General features: G+C 58.2%; 1 protein-coding gene and 1 long non-coding RNA gene across 3 annotated transcripts in view; one reads left to right on the top strand and one right to left on the bottom strand.

The window, feature by feature from the left end:
- Positions 1 to 15,291, top strand: part of LOC103350987 (uncharacterized) — a 61,006-nt gene that overhangs the window by 41,474 nt on the left and 4,241 nt on the right. Inside the window, exons 1-3 of one of the 2 annotated variants that reach the window (XR_016218876.1) lie at positions 7,313 to 7,711; positions 13,688 to 13,862; positions 14,697 to 14,946. Coding sequence is in view for 1 of the 2 variants with exons in the window: in XM_089311422.1 (XP_089167548.1) it covers positions 13,688 to 13,726 (39 nt within the window). In the remaining variant the exon portion in view is untranslated. Of the gene's footprint in view, positions 1 to 7,312; positions 7,712 to 13,687; positions 13,863 to 14,696; positions 14,947 to 15,291 lie in introns of those variants that run through there. The other variant, XM_089311422.1, reaches the window with a different exon arrangement.
- LOC138844937 (uncharacterized) lies at positions 1,669 to 5,553 on the bottom strand. The gene is made up of 2 exons (XR_011381415.2): positions 5,297 to 5,553; positions 1,669 to 2,210 (listed from the first exon to the last, which is right to left on the bottom strand). It is a non-coding gene; the product is annotated as an uncharacterized LOC138844937 (long non-coding RNA).

The raw sequence follows: 15,291 nt of genomic DNA, 5'->3' as shown, positions 1-15,291 counted from the left end.
ACAAACAGGCCCTCTCACGAAACTGCCCTTGGGTGTGTTCCCCGCGAGAGAGCGTGTTGGTGCTGGGGCTCGCTTCCGTGTGTGCTCTGAATTCAGGCCTCACCTTGGCCTTCACTCGCCTTCTGTCACCCTGCAGTCCGGGGAGTCCCGTGTTCCCAGGGCCAGCGCCTGCCAGGCCACTCTCCCTGCCGCCTGGCTCCTGCGGTGTTCTCTGCCCGCGTCTGCAGCTCCCCTCTGCCAGGACCTACCCTCCAGCACAGGCTGTCCCCAGCCCTGTCTCTCGGATTTTCACTTGGCTCCCCGCACCGCTTTGTGTCCTTGGAGTGTTTGTTGTCACTGCAGGGCCTTGTTCGCGGCGGCTCCGCCACTGGGGGGGAAGTGCCCCAGTCCGCTGGGATGGGGATTTGGTGGCAGGAGCTCCTTGGTGGCTCTGGGGTATGTCCTCCAGGCAGCTGGCCACATCGCAGTCACTGGTCAGTGTTGATCTGAGCTGTCTGCAGCCGCCTTCCCTGCGCAGCCTTCCCCGCCATGGAAGCCGTGCAGGCCTTCCACTGAGAGGTGCCATTCTGGACCCCTGCCCTGAGCAGCCCAGCACGTTTTCGGACTCTTTGTGATGAGGGATGTTTATCAACTCCATGTTTTCGTGTCATCTTAAAGTCCCCTGAGATTTGGAGATTCACCTCTTCTCAGCAAGTGTTGGCCGGTCTCGGTATTTTGCCTTTTGTTTGACTTCTCCAGGCCCCTCGTCTTATCTTGGACCTACCACCTGGACAAACCTGACCTTGTCCACTTAGTCTTGTTGGTATGACGTCTGGCGCGGGAGTGCCTGGTCAGGACTTGGATGGAGCACTTGAGAATGCTTGGCCATTGGTGGCCCTTTGGGGGCATAACCGGGCCTTTTCTTGTCCTGAGTACACAGTCGTCATCCTCATCCTCTGGGCAGCGGGGGCTCGCGGAGCACCGGCTTTGTGCCGGGACCTGTGCCGAATGCCTCCGTGTCGCGCAGTAGGCTCTCCGAGGTTCTCACGAAGAGGACCTCGGCAAGGTCAAGGTCAAGTACGCTGTTCAGGTTTATGTACCTAGTGGTCTGCGCTAGAATTCAGATTCAGATCTTACTTTAGACTTGCGCTGTGCCTCCGTCCCTGGTTGGATGTTTATGTGCTGTCTTTGCTTAGTGATGCGTACCCGGTGATCGCTCACTGAGTGGCGAGGTTGTTCCCTTGTCCGGCTGGTATCCGGGCACTCACTAGTAATGATCATGCCCAGCATTTTTTGAGTTCTTACAGTGCTGGACTCTGTGATAAGTGACCATGTCAAACGATTTAAATGTCATAGCACATGGAGGAAGATTAGCCCCATTTTGCAGATCAAGAAACTGAGGCTCAGAAAAACTAGGGCAACCTGCCTGCTGCTCAAAGCCTCACTCGGGACGTTGGGGTGCAGTGCTCTCTGCTCGTGTGACTCTATTCCAGATCACGCCATTGCTGGTTACAGAAAATAAGGCTCAGCGTTTACTGCTGTGCCTGTCATCTAGCTGTACCCGTTCTTAGCTTGTGTGGCTTCACCTTGGACTGTTCCTGCTCTCCCTGTTCTGAGACGCTCAGGCTGGGTCCCCATCCCGGCCTGTGCCTAGTCACGCTCCGTCTACCTCATACATTGGCTGCTCGATTTATATTTTTAAAGTAAAGATTATTTATTTATTTGAAAAGTAGACATACAGACAGAGAGAGGGAAAGACAAAAATCACCCATCCGCTGGTTCACTCCCCGAATGGCTGTGACAGCTGGAGCTGGGCTGATCTGAAGCCAGGAGCCAGGAGCTTCTTCTGGGTCTCCCATGAGGGTGCAGGGGCCCAAGGACTTGGGCCACCTTCTGCTGCTTTCCTAAGTCATAATCAAGAGAGCTGGGTCGGAAAAGCAGCTGGGATACCAACTTGTACCCTTATGGGATGCCAGTGCCGCAGGCAGAGGCTTAGCCCAGTATGCCAAAGCACCAACCCCGTCAAGTTGTACTTTTTAAATTTAAGACTGGTGATGTACACTGCAGTAGTAGGCCCATTTGTCCATCCTATTTCTGACCAAAGGAATGGAGTAGGGAGCCCCAAACCAGACCCCTGCATGTCTGGAGGGCTGATTTATGAGAAGGAGGTCACCGCTGAGCAGTAGGCAATGGATGGTCATTGAATAAATAGTGCTGGGTCAGCGTCGTGTCTGTAAGCAAAAAAAAAAAAATGCATCTTGACTGCATACAAAAATAAGTGCCAGCGAGAGCATCAATCTGAATGTAAAAGTTAGAACAATGAAATTTCTAGAAGATGATACCTGTATAACCTTGGAATAGCCATTCATTTCTTTCTTTTTTTTAAAAAAAATTATTTATTTATTTGAAAGAGAGCGAGAGAGGGAGAGACACAGAGAGAGATCTTCCAACTGCTGGTTCACTCCCCGCATAGCGGCAGCAGCCAGGGCTGGGCCAGGCCAGAGTCAGGATCTTCCTCCAGGTCTCCTGTGTGAGTGGCAGGGGCCTAAGCACTTGGGCCATCTTCTGCTGCTTTTTCCAAGACGCGTTAGCAGGGAGCTGGATGGGAAGTGGAGTAGTTGGGACAAGAACTGGCATCCATATGGGGTGCCGGTGTCGCAGGTGGCAGCTCTACCTGTTTCGCCAAAACCCTGGCTCCGTGAAGAACTTCTTATCACCGGGACTTGAGTGGATGGGAATACAGGCGAGCGGTTGGGAAGGTGACTGCAGAGCCCTTCCCGGGGGGTTCACTCAGGCCCACAGTCTGCAGAGCACCCCAGCAAGTCCCCGGCAAGAGGAGACCCCTCTGTCCGAGATGGGCAAGCGCATGTTCCGCCGTCGTAGGGCTTGTGACGTGCCTGTAGCTTTCTCTCCCAGTTCCGGGTTTTCAGCAGTGTGTCCTGGATCGTTGGCACAGCCTGGTGGCTGTCCCTGGGAACTGTCTAAGCTCCCGCAGGCCCTTCTTTCCCTCAGGTCTGTCTTTGGCCCTTGGCGCCTGCTTTCTCACGAGCGTGGCTTGTCCTGTCTCCTTGGCTCGTTAACTTTTCGTCAGCTAGGCTGAGAATATTTCTCTCTGGCCTCTCTGCACACCCCGGTCCCCTTCCTTTTTCATTTCCCCTTTTGTACCTTCTTGTTCAGCCTAAAATCTCGTGGTCGTAAAAGCTGTCCTAAAATATCTCAGAGCCTTTGGGGGAGTAGTATTGACCTGCGGGCTCCAGAGGCCGAGGCCTGGCAGCCAGAGTTTACCTATGGAACCGTCTCGTCTCAGCTGTGTCCCTGTCATCTGAGTCCTTGCGGCTGGACCAGCAGAGGCCCGGCAGGGACTTGGTCGTGGCATGGGATAGGGAGGCCCCGTGCCTTGGATGGGCGGCTGGATTAAGATAATCCCTTCCAGTTTCATCCTCAGAGCCCTGAGCAGCTCCTTTGTGGATGTCCAGAGCGGCAGCTCTCGAGTGGGAGAGAGCAGGGATTGTGGGAGGGGTCCACGCCCTTCCCGCTGGTCAGGGCAGGACACGTGAGTGTGTCCTGTAGTAACTGTCACGTAGCCCCCATTGTAGGGCTGATGGACAGCGTTGTCGACCTAAGGCTCAGGGTGCCCTCGTTCTGCCCCATAGCACCTGCAGAGCAAGGATTTCCTCTCTGGTTGCTGTTGTCTTCGTTTGTTTTACGGCATTTCTCATTCTGGCCACACTTGCTCCCCCTTTTCATTGCAAACAGACTGCATCCTGGAAACATTAGGAGCCGGCGACTAAAACCGGAAGCTCTGTGTAGGTATGTTTTGACTTTTAACATTTTTGGACAGTATTTAAAAATCAGGGGTTTAACGTGGTCATGCTAGATTTCCGTCTTGCCCTGCGAAACGGGCCAGTCTGGATTCTCCAGGTCTTCATTCCCTGGGAGCCCTGAGCAGCCCATGCCGGGGAGGCTGCCCGTCGGGAGTGCTACAGGCTTTCCACCCGGCACATTCTCTTCCCTGCTCGCTGCACTCTTTTATTACTGGTCTGGTCCCCAAAGGCATTGGAGTTGGTGACTTCTGAAGCGGACAAATCAGGCTTCTGTGAGCTAGCCTGGGAACCCAGTAAAATGTTTGATATTTCAAGGAGGAAGTGGATTCCAGCTTTGAAAGGGCAGGTTTTTGAAATGGCAGCAGTGCCTGTTTGGGGGTACGCCTGGGGACGTCACCCAGAATGTATGTGTCTAAGGTGCTGGACTGTGGCCTGGACTCTTCCCGTGCTATTATGTTGCCCTAGCACACAGTAGGTGCTTAATAAATGATTTACCTCTAGGGGTCACTGAGCAAGTGTCCCTCCCAGGCAGTAAACAGAAATGCCACCTCACTGTGGCCCGGAGCCCGCCTGTTCCGCCCGAGACTGGATCGCCGGCTGATTTATCTGGAACACCCACTGCTGCTGCTGAGAGCCGGAGAGGGTTTGGAATCGGTCCCCTCATGGCTGCCCTGTCTTGATAGCACAGTAAAGACCCAGTGCCCGTAGAGCCAGCCCTGGTGTGGGACAGGGGCCAGGCTAGGTGGAGCCTGCGTCCCTGGTGGATGCCCGCTAAGCTGGGGTCTCTGCCTGGTACTGAGCACGTGCATTCCACGCCCTGGACAAGGGCAGGTCAAAGTTCAGCTCATTCCCTTCCAAGAGGAAAAAAAAAATTCTCTGTCTTTGGCATTGCAGAGTTCTGACCCAGATCAGCCGGAGGCCACGGACGGCTCGCGATGTCTGGAGACGTTGTTTAGTTCCCGGGGCCTGCAGCAGCAGAGAGGCAGGAGAGAGGCCGAGACCTGCCGGGCCCGAGCTGAAGCCCTGCCTTTTCAAGCTGGCCCTGGCCCCGGCCTCCCCGGGCCTCTGAGGGTGAGTGGAAGGAGCCAGCACCTTCTCACTCCGAAGTTATCTTCACCCCCCGAAATCAAACACTGTGAGCGGCACCCTGGTGAAGCCGCTTCCTTGTGTGTACTAAGTAAACATCCTCCCCTGGTTTTGGAGCGGAATTCATTTCTGCTTCCTGGTCATCCCATTGGTTTTTTTTTTTTTTTTTTTTTTCCTCTGTTCCCGGTGCCCCACAGAATCAGGTTAATAGAAGGAAGACCTAGAATTGGCCAGAGGCGCGCAGAGTGACTGCTGTAATCCTGGTAAGATTGTGAGAAGGGTAACGAGGTCGTGGGAAGGAAAAGATCTCGGTGGAAAGTGCGGTGGTGACAGCGAGCCTGCCCACGCACGGCATTGTCGTCCTGCAAATCACAGCGGGTCCACGCCGCACCCGAGCCGGGACCTACCTGTGCCTGGATTCCAGCTCAGCTTGCCTGCGGTGGTGAGACCGCCATGGGCCCCGCGGCCGCGTGTCTCCGCCCTCTGTCCCTGCCCTGCTCCCGCTCTGGCTCCCTGGCTGATCTGCCTCTTCTCTCTGGCTGCCACCCACCCGTGACATCTCCATCGCCATGGCACTGAGCAGCCACGTCATTCACCGAGTCTGCGGGGTGATGGGCCAGTTCTGTGCGGGGCCTGCGTCTCTCTGCTTCTCCCTCCTGAAGGAGGAGGCTCCCTGGCAGAGCGCAGAGCCCTTTGTTTATTTGATCCTGGGCTCTTGGATAAATCAGGAATGTCCTGACATGAACTTAGGCATGTTTTTCTTCCATGGAGAAGGAAACTGTGGCAAATGGGATTTGAGCAAGCAGAGGACCATTCCAGGGAACTTGCTTTAGTGCCATCAAGGCCACATTCCTTTGGTCATCAGACCAGTAGGTGACTTCTTTATTGGCATGCTCAACTCTGGAGCCCAGAAGGTGTGAATTTGAAGCACTTTCCCCCCTGCTGGGAGCCTGGCACAGAAGGTCTGGATTTCTTTTAAAGCTCTGTGGTGCCACGGGGATCTTCCAAGTGGTCCTTCTCTCCGCGGGGTGAAAGCTTGGGCCAGAGCAGTTGCTTGAAGGAGCCTTGGGAAGCGCCGGGGGGATACGGTGGCCGGCTGCCCGGCCTCTCGTACTCGCCTTGGCGCTCTGGAAGTTGTGGGGTTCTCGGTGTGCTGCTCTCTGTGAGTCAGCTGCCCCAGGACCCGAGCTGGTTTCTTCCCTTCTGGCCAGGTCCCTGCTCACGGGGCGCGACTGCTCGTCAGAAACCTCTGTGGTCTGCGTTCTTGGGACGTAGAGGTGTGGGAACGGAGACTTCCTGGGTGTGTCTGGCTATGCCGGCTCTGGTGGATTAGTATCTGAGCTGTTCTTGGAAGCGTTTTGGGGTCTGGGGGGCAGGAAAATCTCGGGAGCTCTGTGTGTTGCTGCCCTGGAAACCTGTCAGCATCCCAAACCAGCTCCAGCCAGTCTCCGGGGCAGAGGCCCCAGGTGGGTGCACATGCGTGCGTTGCCCTCGTACAGGCGCTGGGTTGGCTGCTGGGTGCCCACTTTCCGTGCGTGCCTGTCCCAGAGAGGAGAGCGCCGTCATTGGCCACTGCAGGCCCAGGCCTGGCCGTGGCTCTGTTTTGCTGCTTTTCATGTTGTGAGGAGGATCTTCTTGGGAACAAATGACTCAGCAACCTGAATCTTGGAGACTGTGTGGCTCGAGTGTCTGTTCAGAAAGCAGCTAGATGTAGCTACCTACTCCCTACCACGCTGGGCCCGGGGTTTCCCTCTGGATTCACCAGGCTCTGGTTCGGTGTGGTTTTTCAAATTCCTGCGCTGATAGCAGGATCTCACTCGTGGGGTGAGCAGGCAATGTTTTAATTATGCTTTTTGTCCTTAGGAAATTCCAGGGAGAAAAAGGTCCTGGTTTGTAGCCAAAAAAAAAGCCAAAAACAACAACAGAAAGGAGCTACGGCTCTAATTCTGGACCTGTCTGTGGCGGAAAGAGTTAAAGGGACGGGGGTCTCAGGGTGAGGACTGCTTGTTTCTGCTGGCTGGGAGAAGCCCCTGGGTCTCGAGAGAAGATGATGCAACGTTTAGCATGGGGCAGCCCTGTCTGGGCTCTGCGGGCTGCCACTCGAAGAGTTAAGCGAGTCTTGTGGCTGGGAAGCCCTCAGGGAACCGATGGGCCTGCAGGGACCCAGACCTCCGTGCCCCTGAGCAGTGAGGTGTGGGTGTGGGAGAAAGGGGGCTGCAAAGTGTGGCCGGGGAAGCAGAGTGTAGGCCCAACTTTTTTTTTTTTTTTTTTTTTTTGCCTTGTTTGACCAGCCTTGGCACTGCCCTCCGGCTCTCCAGGGGAAAAGCTGCAGTTCTGCTCTTGCAACACAAGGAGCAGACTGGAGAATTTAGATCTGCGTCACAGAGCTGAGAGAGAGAGAGAGAGTGAGAGAGCAAGCGAGCGAGCGAGCGAGCTCCGTGGATAGGTCTGCTAGCAACAGCCGTGCTGCAGCAGGGAGAGAGAGAAATCAAGAAACAAGTCATAGCAACACAGGGCACCAGGTTCTGCCAGCTCACTTGCCAAGCGTTCAGAAATCTGTCGGGGGCCGGAGGCCTCTGGGTAGCCTAGGCTAGGGCGATGACACGCAAGGTGGCGCGGGCGGTTCCCGCGGGGGAGGGGGGGGGGCAGGGGTGGGAGCAAGAGGTTGCGGGGCGACGGTGGAAGGTTGAACGAGACCAAATTCTGGAACATTCGGGACTGCGGCACCTTACGGCCGGACCAAGATTCGGGTCTGCGCAGGCAGCGATGGGTGGTCCGACGGGCTTCAGGACTCAATGGCGTCATCCCCTTCTTCCCCCCACGTACGTATTTGCTGGGATCCGGGGCAATGTCTCTGCGTATGTGGGTGCTCTTTCTTTCTCGCTTTTTGCTGTTTTTTTTTTTTCCCCCTTGGAGGGAGGATTTTTTTTCTCACTTTAATTTCTTTTCCCTTCGTGTGTGTCAGCTGCTCAAGCCTGACCAGAGGTAGAGGAGCGAGAGGAGTGAACTGTCCCCTGGTTTCCCACCTGACCTCCTAGCCCTTGTCCCATTCCCTTCCAGTGGACAGACAGACCGACTGACTGACTGGCTTTCCGGGCTGCTGGGGTGTCAGCGTCCGTCTGTCTGTCTGCGCAGGTCTGACATGGAAGGCAGGGAGTGAGGAGGAGACGTGCTAACAGGAAGGCGAGAAGCAGGTTTTCTAGGGGTTCCCCTACTGGAATGTGTGGCCCTGGGCATGTGGGGCTGGCGGGGAGTGGGCGGCGGGCTGGGGTGTGGGCTGCGAGAAGTGGGGCAGAGCTGGGAGGTTTGTCACTGCGTAGTTGGGAAAAGTGGAGGCTGGTGACGCAGTCACTGTTGCATCTTGGTAGGAGCACTGTGGGGACAGGTAGTGAGGCTCCCGGGTCTGTGGGGCCGGCAGAGAGGGGCCGAGGATGAGCCGAGAAGGGACTAGCATTTAGAGATTAAATGTCATCCTCTTGGCGTTGGAAAGTTGTTTACCTTGCGCTCTCTGTGTCTCCATGTTGGCTCCCTTCCAGTTCACATGTGATGGCCTTCCCTGTACTGCTGCATCATTAACTAAGTGACTGAGCTGGCCTTCCATTGGCCAGGGGAGGGCTCTCACTCCAGACACCTCCTCTGATTGGTGGGTGAGCCGATGGCAGGTGAAAAGCTTTTTTTGATTGGCTGAGGACTGGGTATCAAATCTGAATTTGCATTTCACTTGCTTAAAGGGGAGGGGGGAGAAGCCCAGCAGCTTTCTAAAATCTCTTTAGGGGTGTGCGTAGGCTCTGGTGTCTATGCCTGCTTTTGACTGCCCAGTAGAAGCCTCTTCCTGGGCCTTTTAAAATTTCCTGCACTATGAGAAGAAGAGCTCAGGAGTCCCCAAACTTTTTTTATTTTTTATTTTTGGAGGGAGGAAGGTTGGGGGAGATGGGTGCACAGAGCGCTGGCCAAATTGGAAGGAGATGTTTGCCCTTTAGTTTGGTGTTGGAAGAGGGAATTTTCCAATCGGCCACACCTCAGTGTTGCGGCAAAATAATTCTTGGCTCCCCTGGAAACGCACGGCAAGGTAGGGCAGAGCTGCTGCTGCTGGTGCTGCCACCACCCCAGGCTTCCTGCTGCCTCTGGGCTGCTCCCCGGGGACGCGAGATTTGCATTGACGTCCGGGGCTGTCCAGAGGCCCTCAGGAGCCAGCCGTGAGATGAGCCCACTGTGGGGAGGACCTGCCTCCTGGAAGCTGCTGCTCCCTGGTGCCAGCAAAGGTGAGGACGGAGGCCGGCCCCGGGAACCTTGCTCGGGAGCTGCGTGTTTGGTGGGACTTTCCAGAAAAGCCAGTGGACGGCCAGAGGTTTGGAGGTCCCGGGTTAGAAAGGGTTGTAGTCTGGGGACAGAAGAGAGTGAGAGTGAAACTAGGGCAGCAGGCTGTTGGCTCTGCTCGGGGAGGGAGGCCTGAGAGGTCCAGGGTCCCCGCTCCCCATCCTGGCCTCCTTGCGGAGCCCTGTTTGTGGGGAAGGGGTTTCCCGAGCCCTGCGACGCGCGTTGCGCCCCCGCCCATGACTGCGCATCTGGGAGCGCAGTGCGCCCTGGGTCCCTGGCCCGGGACGAGCACCGCCCTTCTCGTTACATAACGGAGGGCATGGCGTGTGCCTTCTCGGCCCTTCCTTGCAACCCTACCTCCTGGATCCCCAGGGCCACAGAGCTGGGGGGTGGGGGTGGGGGGTCTGACTGAGGAGCAGTGAGGATTTCACTCCCTGGGAGGGCTGGCTCCTGTCCAGTGGGTGCCCGCAGCTTGGTTTGAGCAGGGGAATGGTTTGCTGTCCGGACTCGGGGCTCAGGATGCAGGATGCCCTTCCGAAGGCCCTGGGTCACCCATGGCCCCCCAGGGCCTCTCCGGGGGAGGGGCCGGCGCCATTCTTTTCCTGGCGTCCTTTCCGATTTTTGAAGGCAGGGCTCAGGGAAGAGGTGTGAGAGTTGGGAGAGTAAGGGCAGGTGTGAGGACCCAATGGGAGGAGCTGGCAGTCTCCGGAAGCCCCCAGGCCCCCGTGGCTGCCCCTTCCTCGTCTAGGTCCCTGGTCTTCCTGGGCTTCTCCATCGGCTGCCATTTTGGAGGCATTTCTGCTGGGCTTGGTGGCGTTGGTGTTTGTAGTCCTGCTGTGCCAGTTCCGCAGAGTGGGCGGGGGGCGGGGGCGCTGGCGGAGCGGGGGGCGCAGGCGCAGTGGCGGCTGCCGCAGTGGAGGTGGCCCCAGGGGCAGGACCGCCCAGTCCCACCCTCGGACGCAGCCCCGGGAGGGGGGTTCGGGTGAAGGCTTCTGCGTGGGGACCTCACCACCTTGGGGCCCCGGCTTGGCCGGAGCCTGGGCATTGGGTTTTCTGTGGCCCCGTCTGCCTGAGGCTGAGGGTATCGGGGGTAGATGGCTGCGTTGCGGGGAGGGTGGGGGCAGAGCACGACCCCCAGTGTCTGATGCGTCACACCTGCCGGAGGTCTGGGTCCCCCGAATGGGCTGTGTCTCCGGCTGCCTGCCCATACGAGCAGGCATGAGATTCTCAGCAGCATGTGGCGTTTCTTCCGAAGGCTCTGCCCTCTCGCCGTCTTCCTCCTGTGTGTGCCCCCCGTGCCCCCTGCCTGTGCCGTGGGTCCAGCTGTCATCCTCTGGTGAGGCTCCCCGCTGACTGCCCTCCTCCCCAGGCCCCTCTGCGTGCAGCGGCCATCTTGTCTTTCTTGCTCAGAGATGTAAAATGGTTTCTCCTCGTTCCCAGAATAAAATGCCTCCCCTTTGCACGAGGCTGGAGGCTGTCTGTCACCGGCCCTCACGCTCCTGCTCCAGGCAGCCTCGCTTGGTTTCCCTGAGTGGACCACGCGTTCCAACAAAACCAGGCTCCTGGCTTTTTCTTGTTTTTCCTGTGCCCCTGTGTTCAGCAGGGGTGGTCCCCTGCCATCTTGCCTCTGCACCCACCTGCGGCAGCCTCAGCACCTCCACTGCCCTCTCCCAAGACCCTGGCAGGGAGCAGCCCCCATACCCAGCCCTGCCCCTGGGCCAGACTCCCACACACCCGTCCCCCTCGGGTGGGACTTTTTGTTGTGTCACGGTTCTTGTGGGGCATCGTCTACCACCTCTTGGGGTACGAGCTCCAAAGAGAGGCTTAGGAAGGGAGGAGGAGCGCAAATACATATTTGGTGCCTGCTGTCTGCCAGATACCATGTTAGGCTCTCGTCGGAGAGTTCATGGCGTTCTTTCCCGTGGCTGGTAAGTGGCCGCTTGTGGTTGAGCCCCGGCCTCCCGCAACCTTTGCGTTTTTCTCTGCATCCTCAGTGTTTGCAAGATGCCTATGAGGAGGTGGCTCCCCGCTATGTGCCTATTTAAGGAGTTTGTAAGTCCCGTGTGGGAGCTGGGGGGCTGGTCTGCTTGTGTCCGTAGCTCTTCCTCCCGTGCCTACCTCTTTAACCTTCTCCTCTTCTTTGCGACCAGGCTCACTCAAGATGATGGCTTGTTTGTAGCTGAGATTGAGGTATTAACAAGCTCCAGGTCTTCTGGTTGCCTTGCCCTAGAAGAGGTGGTGGAGGTGGGCTGGTTCCGGCTTCCTCAGAGCGCAGTGCCAGGGCAGGGAGCCGGGACCTCGGAGCTGCACAGACCTAGGTCTCGTCTCCTGCCTCTTGTTAACTCGGTGGTCTTAGACAAGCCGTGTGATTGCTCTACGTCTTCTAGTCCTCGGCTGGTGAGATGGAGCCACAGCAATCCGTACTGTGGGTATTCCTAGTAGATACCTCTGCAGCTCACTTCTCCTGCCTGGTGGCTTATCGGAGACCTAAAACATGGGTATGGAGGGTGGCTGGAGCAGAACCGGGGGGGCGGTAACCCGGGCAAGTGGGCACCTCGAGCCTGCGGGAGGTGGTGCCCCCACCCACCCACTGGTGCCGTGGAGTGGCGGGCGTCGCTGCGGTGGCAGAGTGAGGGTTAAGCAGCGAGCTCACAGCCTCTTGGTGCCAGGTTCGCTTCCCTCCCTCCCGCATCTCAGCAGTGGCTGCCTGCTTCCTGCCGCTCCGGTCCCGTGGGAGGGGAGGTGGGCACCCTGAAGCCCCTCGTCACCGATTCCGGGCCGCAGAGCGGAGAGTGACGACAGCCAGCCAGTCGTCAGTCGACGGCAGTGGGGACCCTGGTGACGGCTGCTTTGTTGTTTTTTTCCTCTTTGGAAGATGACTCAGTGTGTCGGGAGCCGGGAGATGGAGCTCGCAGCCGAGTGGCCAGGATGTTCTGTCAACATGAAAGCAGCAAAAACAGCTCAGCGGGGCGCTGAGCCGATCCTCTCTGCCCGGGGTCATTGTCAGGGAGGGCTGGGCAGAGGAGGCCAGCCCCGGGCACCAGGACGCGGGTGCCCGGGGTCATTGTCAGGGAGGGCTGGGCAGAGGAGGCCAGCCCCGGGCACCAGGACGCAGGCGACGCCAGGTAACTCGACAGGGCTCTACGAGCTCGCGGATTTTAGAGACTGGCGAGCAAATACAGCTGTTTGTGTTGTCAGTGAGCTTGGCAAACAGGGTCATTTTTTGAGCTCTTCTCCCTGGTCCCAAAAGACAGACATTTTCTCAGGGCCGGAAGGGAAACCTGCCGGGATTTCTCGCCATGGCTCTGTCTGTGGTGGTCTTGGTGGTCGACCCTTGCAGCGCAGGTGTGTGGCAGGCAGAGGAGGTGAGCTCCAGCCGTCCGGGACCCCAGGAACAAGTGCGGCTGCGGAGACATGGCGTCTTAGGCGGTCTCTGCCGGGCGGGCTTTACGTGAAGCTGTTGTGTCCCCTCGCCGGCCCTCGGCCGAGGGCAGCCTAGGCTCCCTGCCTGACTGTCCCAACCGAACCTGCTTCTTCGTCTTCCTCATTTCCTTCTTAGGTGCAACAGTGGACCTGGAGTCCTTGACCTTTTAGTGTTTTTGCGCATCATCATGGCGGCTCGGGTTCTAGACTCTTCTTGATTCTGCAGCATTGCGCCACGGGCGCGTGATTCCCCCGCGGCCCCGCCCGGCGGGCCCCGCCCTGCCCCGCCATGCCTTCTTGGGAGCAGGAGAGAAGATGCACCTACCTCCACAGCCACCACATCCTGGCCGGACCACCGTTCCCGGCCGGAGCACGCAGCGGAGGAGCACCTGTCTGCCTGGCCGGGTGCCCCTCCCCCCGTCTCCTCTCATGCTAGCCCTGACATTTGTCACCGGGCACCACCTCCTCTCCCCAGGGACCTCCCAGGGTGACTCACTTGGGATCTCTGGTAGGAGTGGCTCCTGGGCCCCGAGAACCCGAGGGGCCAGGGGGACATGACCGAGGTCACAGCCGAGAGTGGAGCACGGCAGGGGATGGGAGCCAGGCGTCCCCACCCAGAGTGCAAAGGCAGCCACAGCCCCTGCACGTCATGTCTTTTTGAGCCCGAGCGCACAGCAGCTTGACCTAAACAGATGGCGTCTATGTGGGCGTTGGGAACTTCAGTGTCTTGTAATTTCTTCATCGCAAAGCGCACACAGGATGAGCGTCCGGATTCTGTGCTCCACGGCTCTGTTTTTCTGAACGAGGTGATGGACAGCCCCTCCTTGGTCAGACCCTGTACCCACTGGCACTGGCCTTTCTCCAGGACGGTGGACCCCCGGGTCACTTCTGCCTGGCTGTGTCTTGCTTCTTTCGCTGCATGATGGACAGCAGCTTCGGGCCATGGCCCAGGGGCCGCGTATCAGGCCCAGAAGGGGTCCCGGCGAGGGCGAACGCAGTTTGCAGCTTGGTTGGCCCCATGAGCTGTACCACCCACCTCCCTTCTCTCGTCCCTGCAGAGCAGACAGGAGAGTGCGGCTGGCTGCATGAGTGGGTGACAACCTTTTGGCGACTCAGGCTCGGCTGAGGACGGTGCCAGGGTGCAGAAGAGAAGCCGTCGCGGTGCCGGATGGAGCGGCTCGCTCGCATTTATTTGGAACAGAGAAGGGAGACGCCTGGCAGCCCTGCTCTGCAGTAAGTGTTCCTCTGCATTCTTTTACATTCTTTTATTTCTTCGAACATCGGAAGTGGATGGATGTTTATTGAGCCCGGCCAGCTGTGCCTCCCTCCGTTCTCCTCCTGCGCCCCCCTCCTGCGGCCCTCCAGGAGAGAGGACTAGATTGATTTTCTGGTGCTACTGGAGAGCTGCAGAGGAGTCAGCATTCAGCCCCCACACATCCCTTCGTGTTGGGAGAAGCTGATTTTCCCAAAAACGGAGCCAACAGCTTGCGTCCCTCAGGGCACTGTGGGCCACGAGGACCCTGCGTGCTGCACAGCCCCCGGCCCAGAGGTGGGGCTCCCCGCTGGCTGACCGCGGGAGGATGGTCCTTGCCAGCACCTAGCATGGTTCTCTGCCAAGTTCTAGCTCCAAATCTCTAGGCTGGTAGGGAGCTAGACTATATATAGCATCGTGCTAAGCAATTCTTATCAGACGTGTCTGCCCTCCCCTGCGGGAGAGGAGCGCTTCTATCAGAGAACCCGAACCTAGAGAGAGTGAGCTGTCTCCGAGGGCCTCCGAGTCTGGGAAAGCGTGCGTGTGCGTGTGTGCGCCTCTCCCGGGGTCTCGGCTGCCAAGCTAACTTTTCTAGCCCCTGTTTCAGATGCTGATAGAGTCAAGGGTCCCGCTGGATGAGGGCGCTGGTGTGGGAGGGGGCCGGGAGGGGCTGAGGGGGTTCTCCAGAGACAGTGTGCCTCTGCAGGCACGGCTGCGCCCTGCGTCGGAGACCAGCCTCGGGCGTCTCTCCTCCGTTTCCTGCTGGCCTTGCCTTGCCCAAGGATGTCTTCTGACCTCGCTCTTCCTCCTTTCAGAGCTCTTGCGGTCCCTGCCTTCCTCTGCCACTTCCTTGAGGATATTTGAGGGCACACTCGGCCACTAGCGTCCGGGAGCTGGGCCTGCTCGGGGTTGCTGGGAGTGGAGCCGCCGGCTTGTGTGGCTCTGGGGCCCGCGTGCTGATTGATGTGACGTGATCCCATTCTTGTCAGTGAGTCAGCACCAGGCTGCTCGCTGGAAACCAGATGCAGCAGGAAAACAGAACCTCACGGCCTCCCTGCGTCCCAGGTGAGTCAAGTGTGACAGCCCTGGGGCCCTTTTGCGTGAAGGTCATCTCCCTTGCTGGGGTGAGGGGGATTATCCAACTTCTCCATTCACAATCTCCCAAACAATTGCTCTCTTCTTTCCACTCTCCACTCCTGGCTTTTCTGTGAATGGGGTTAGTAACCGGCAGAGGCTTGGGGGAAGGGCGGGCAGCTGAAGGCTCAGGGCTGCTGGGATGTGTGGGAGATGGTTGGGCAGCGCTGCTGGGTGTGGCACTGGCAGAGCGCGGGACCTCCCACAGTAAGCGAATGGAAACTGTCCTCAGCCCCCAGCGGCCAGCCGGAGACTCAGGGCTTAACCCCTGTGCGA

The sequence above is a fragment of the Oryctolagus cuniculus genome, chromosome 13 (genome assembly GCF_051225735.1).
Source record: "Oryctolagus cuniculus isolate XC-2025 breed Fujian yellow rabbit chromosome 13, ASM5122573v1, whole genome shotgun sequence".
Taxonomy (NCBI): domain Eukaryota; kingdom Metazoa; phylum Chordata; class Mammalia; order Lagomorpha; family Leporidae; genus Oryctolagus; species Oryctolagus cuniculus.
Note: the sequence above shows the minus strand (reverse complement) of the source record. Positions and strands in the feature narration are given on the sequence as shown.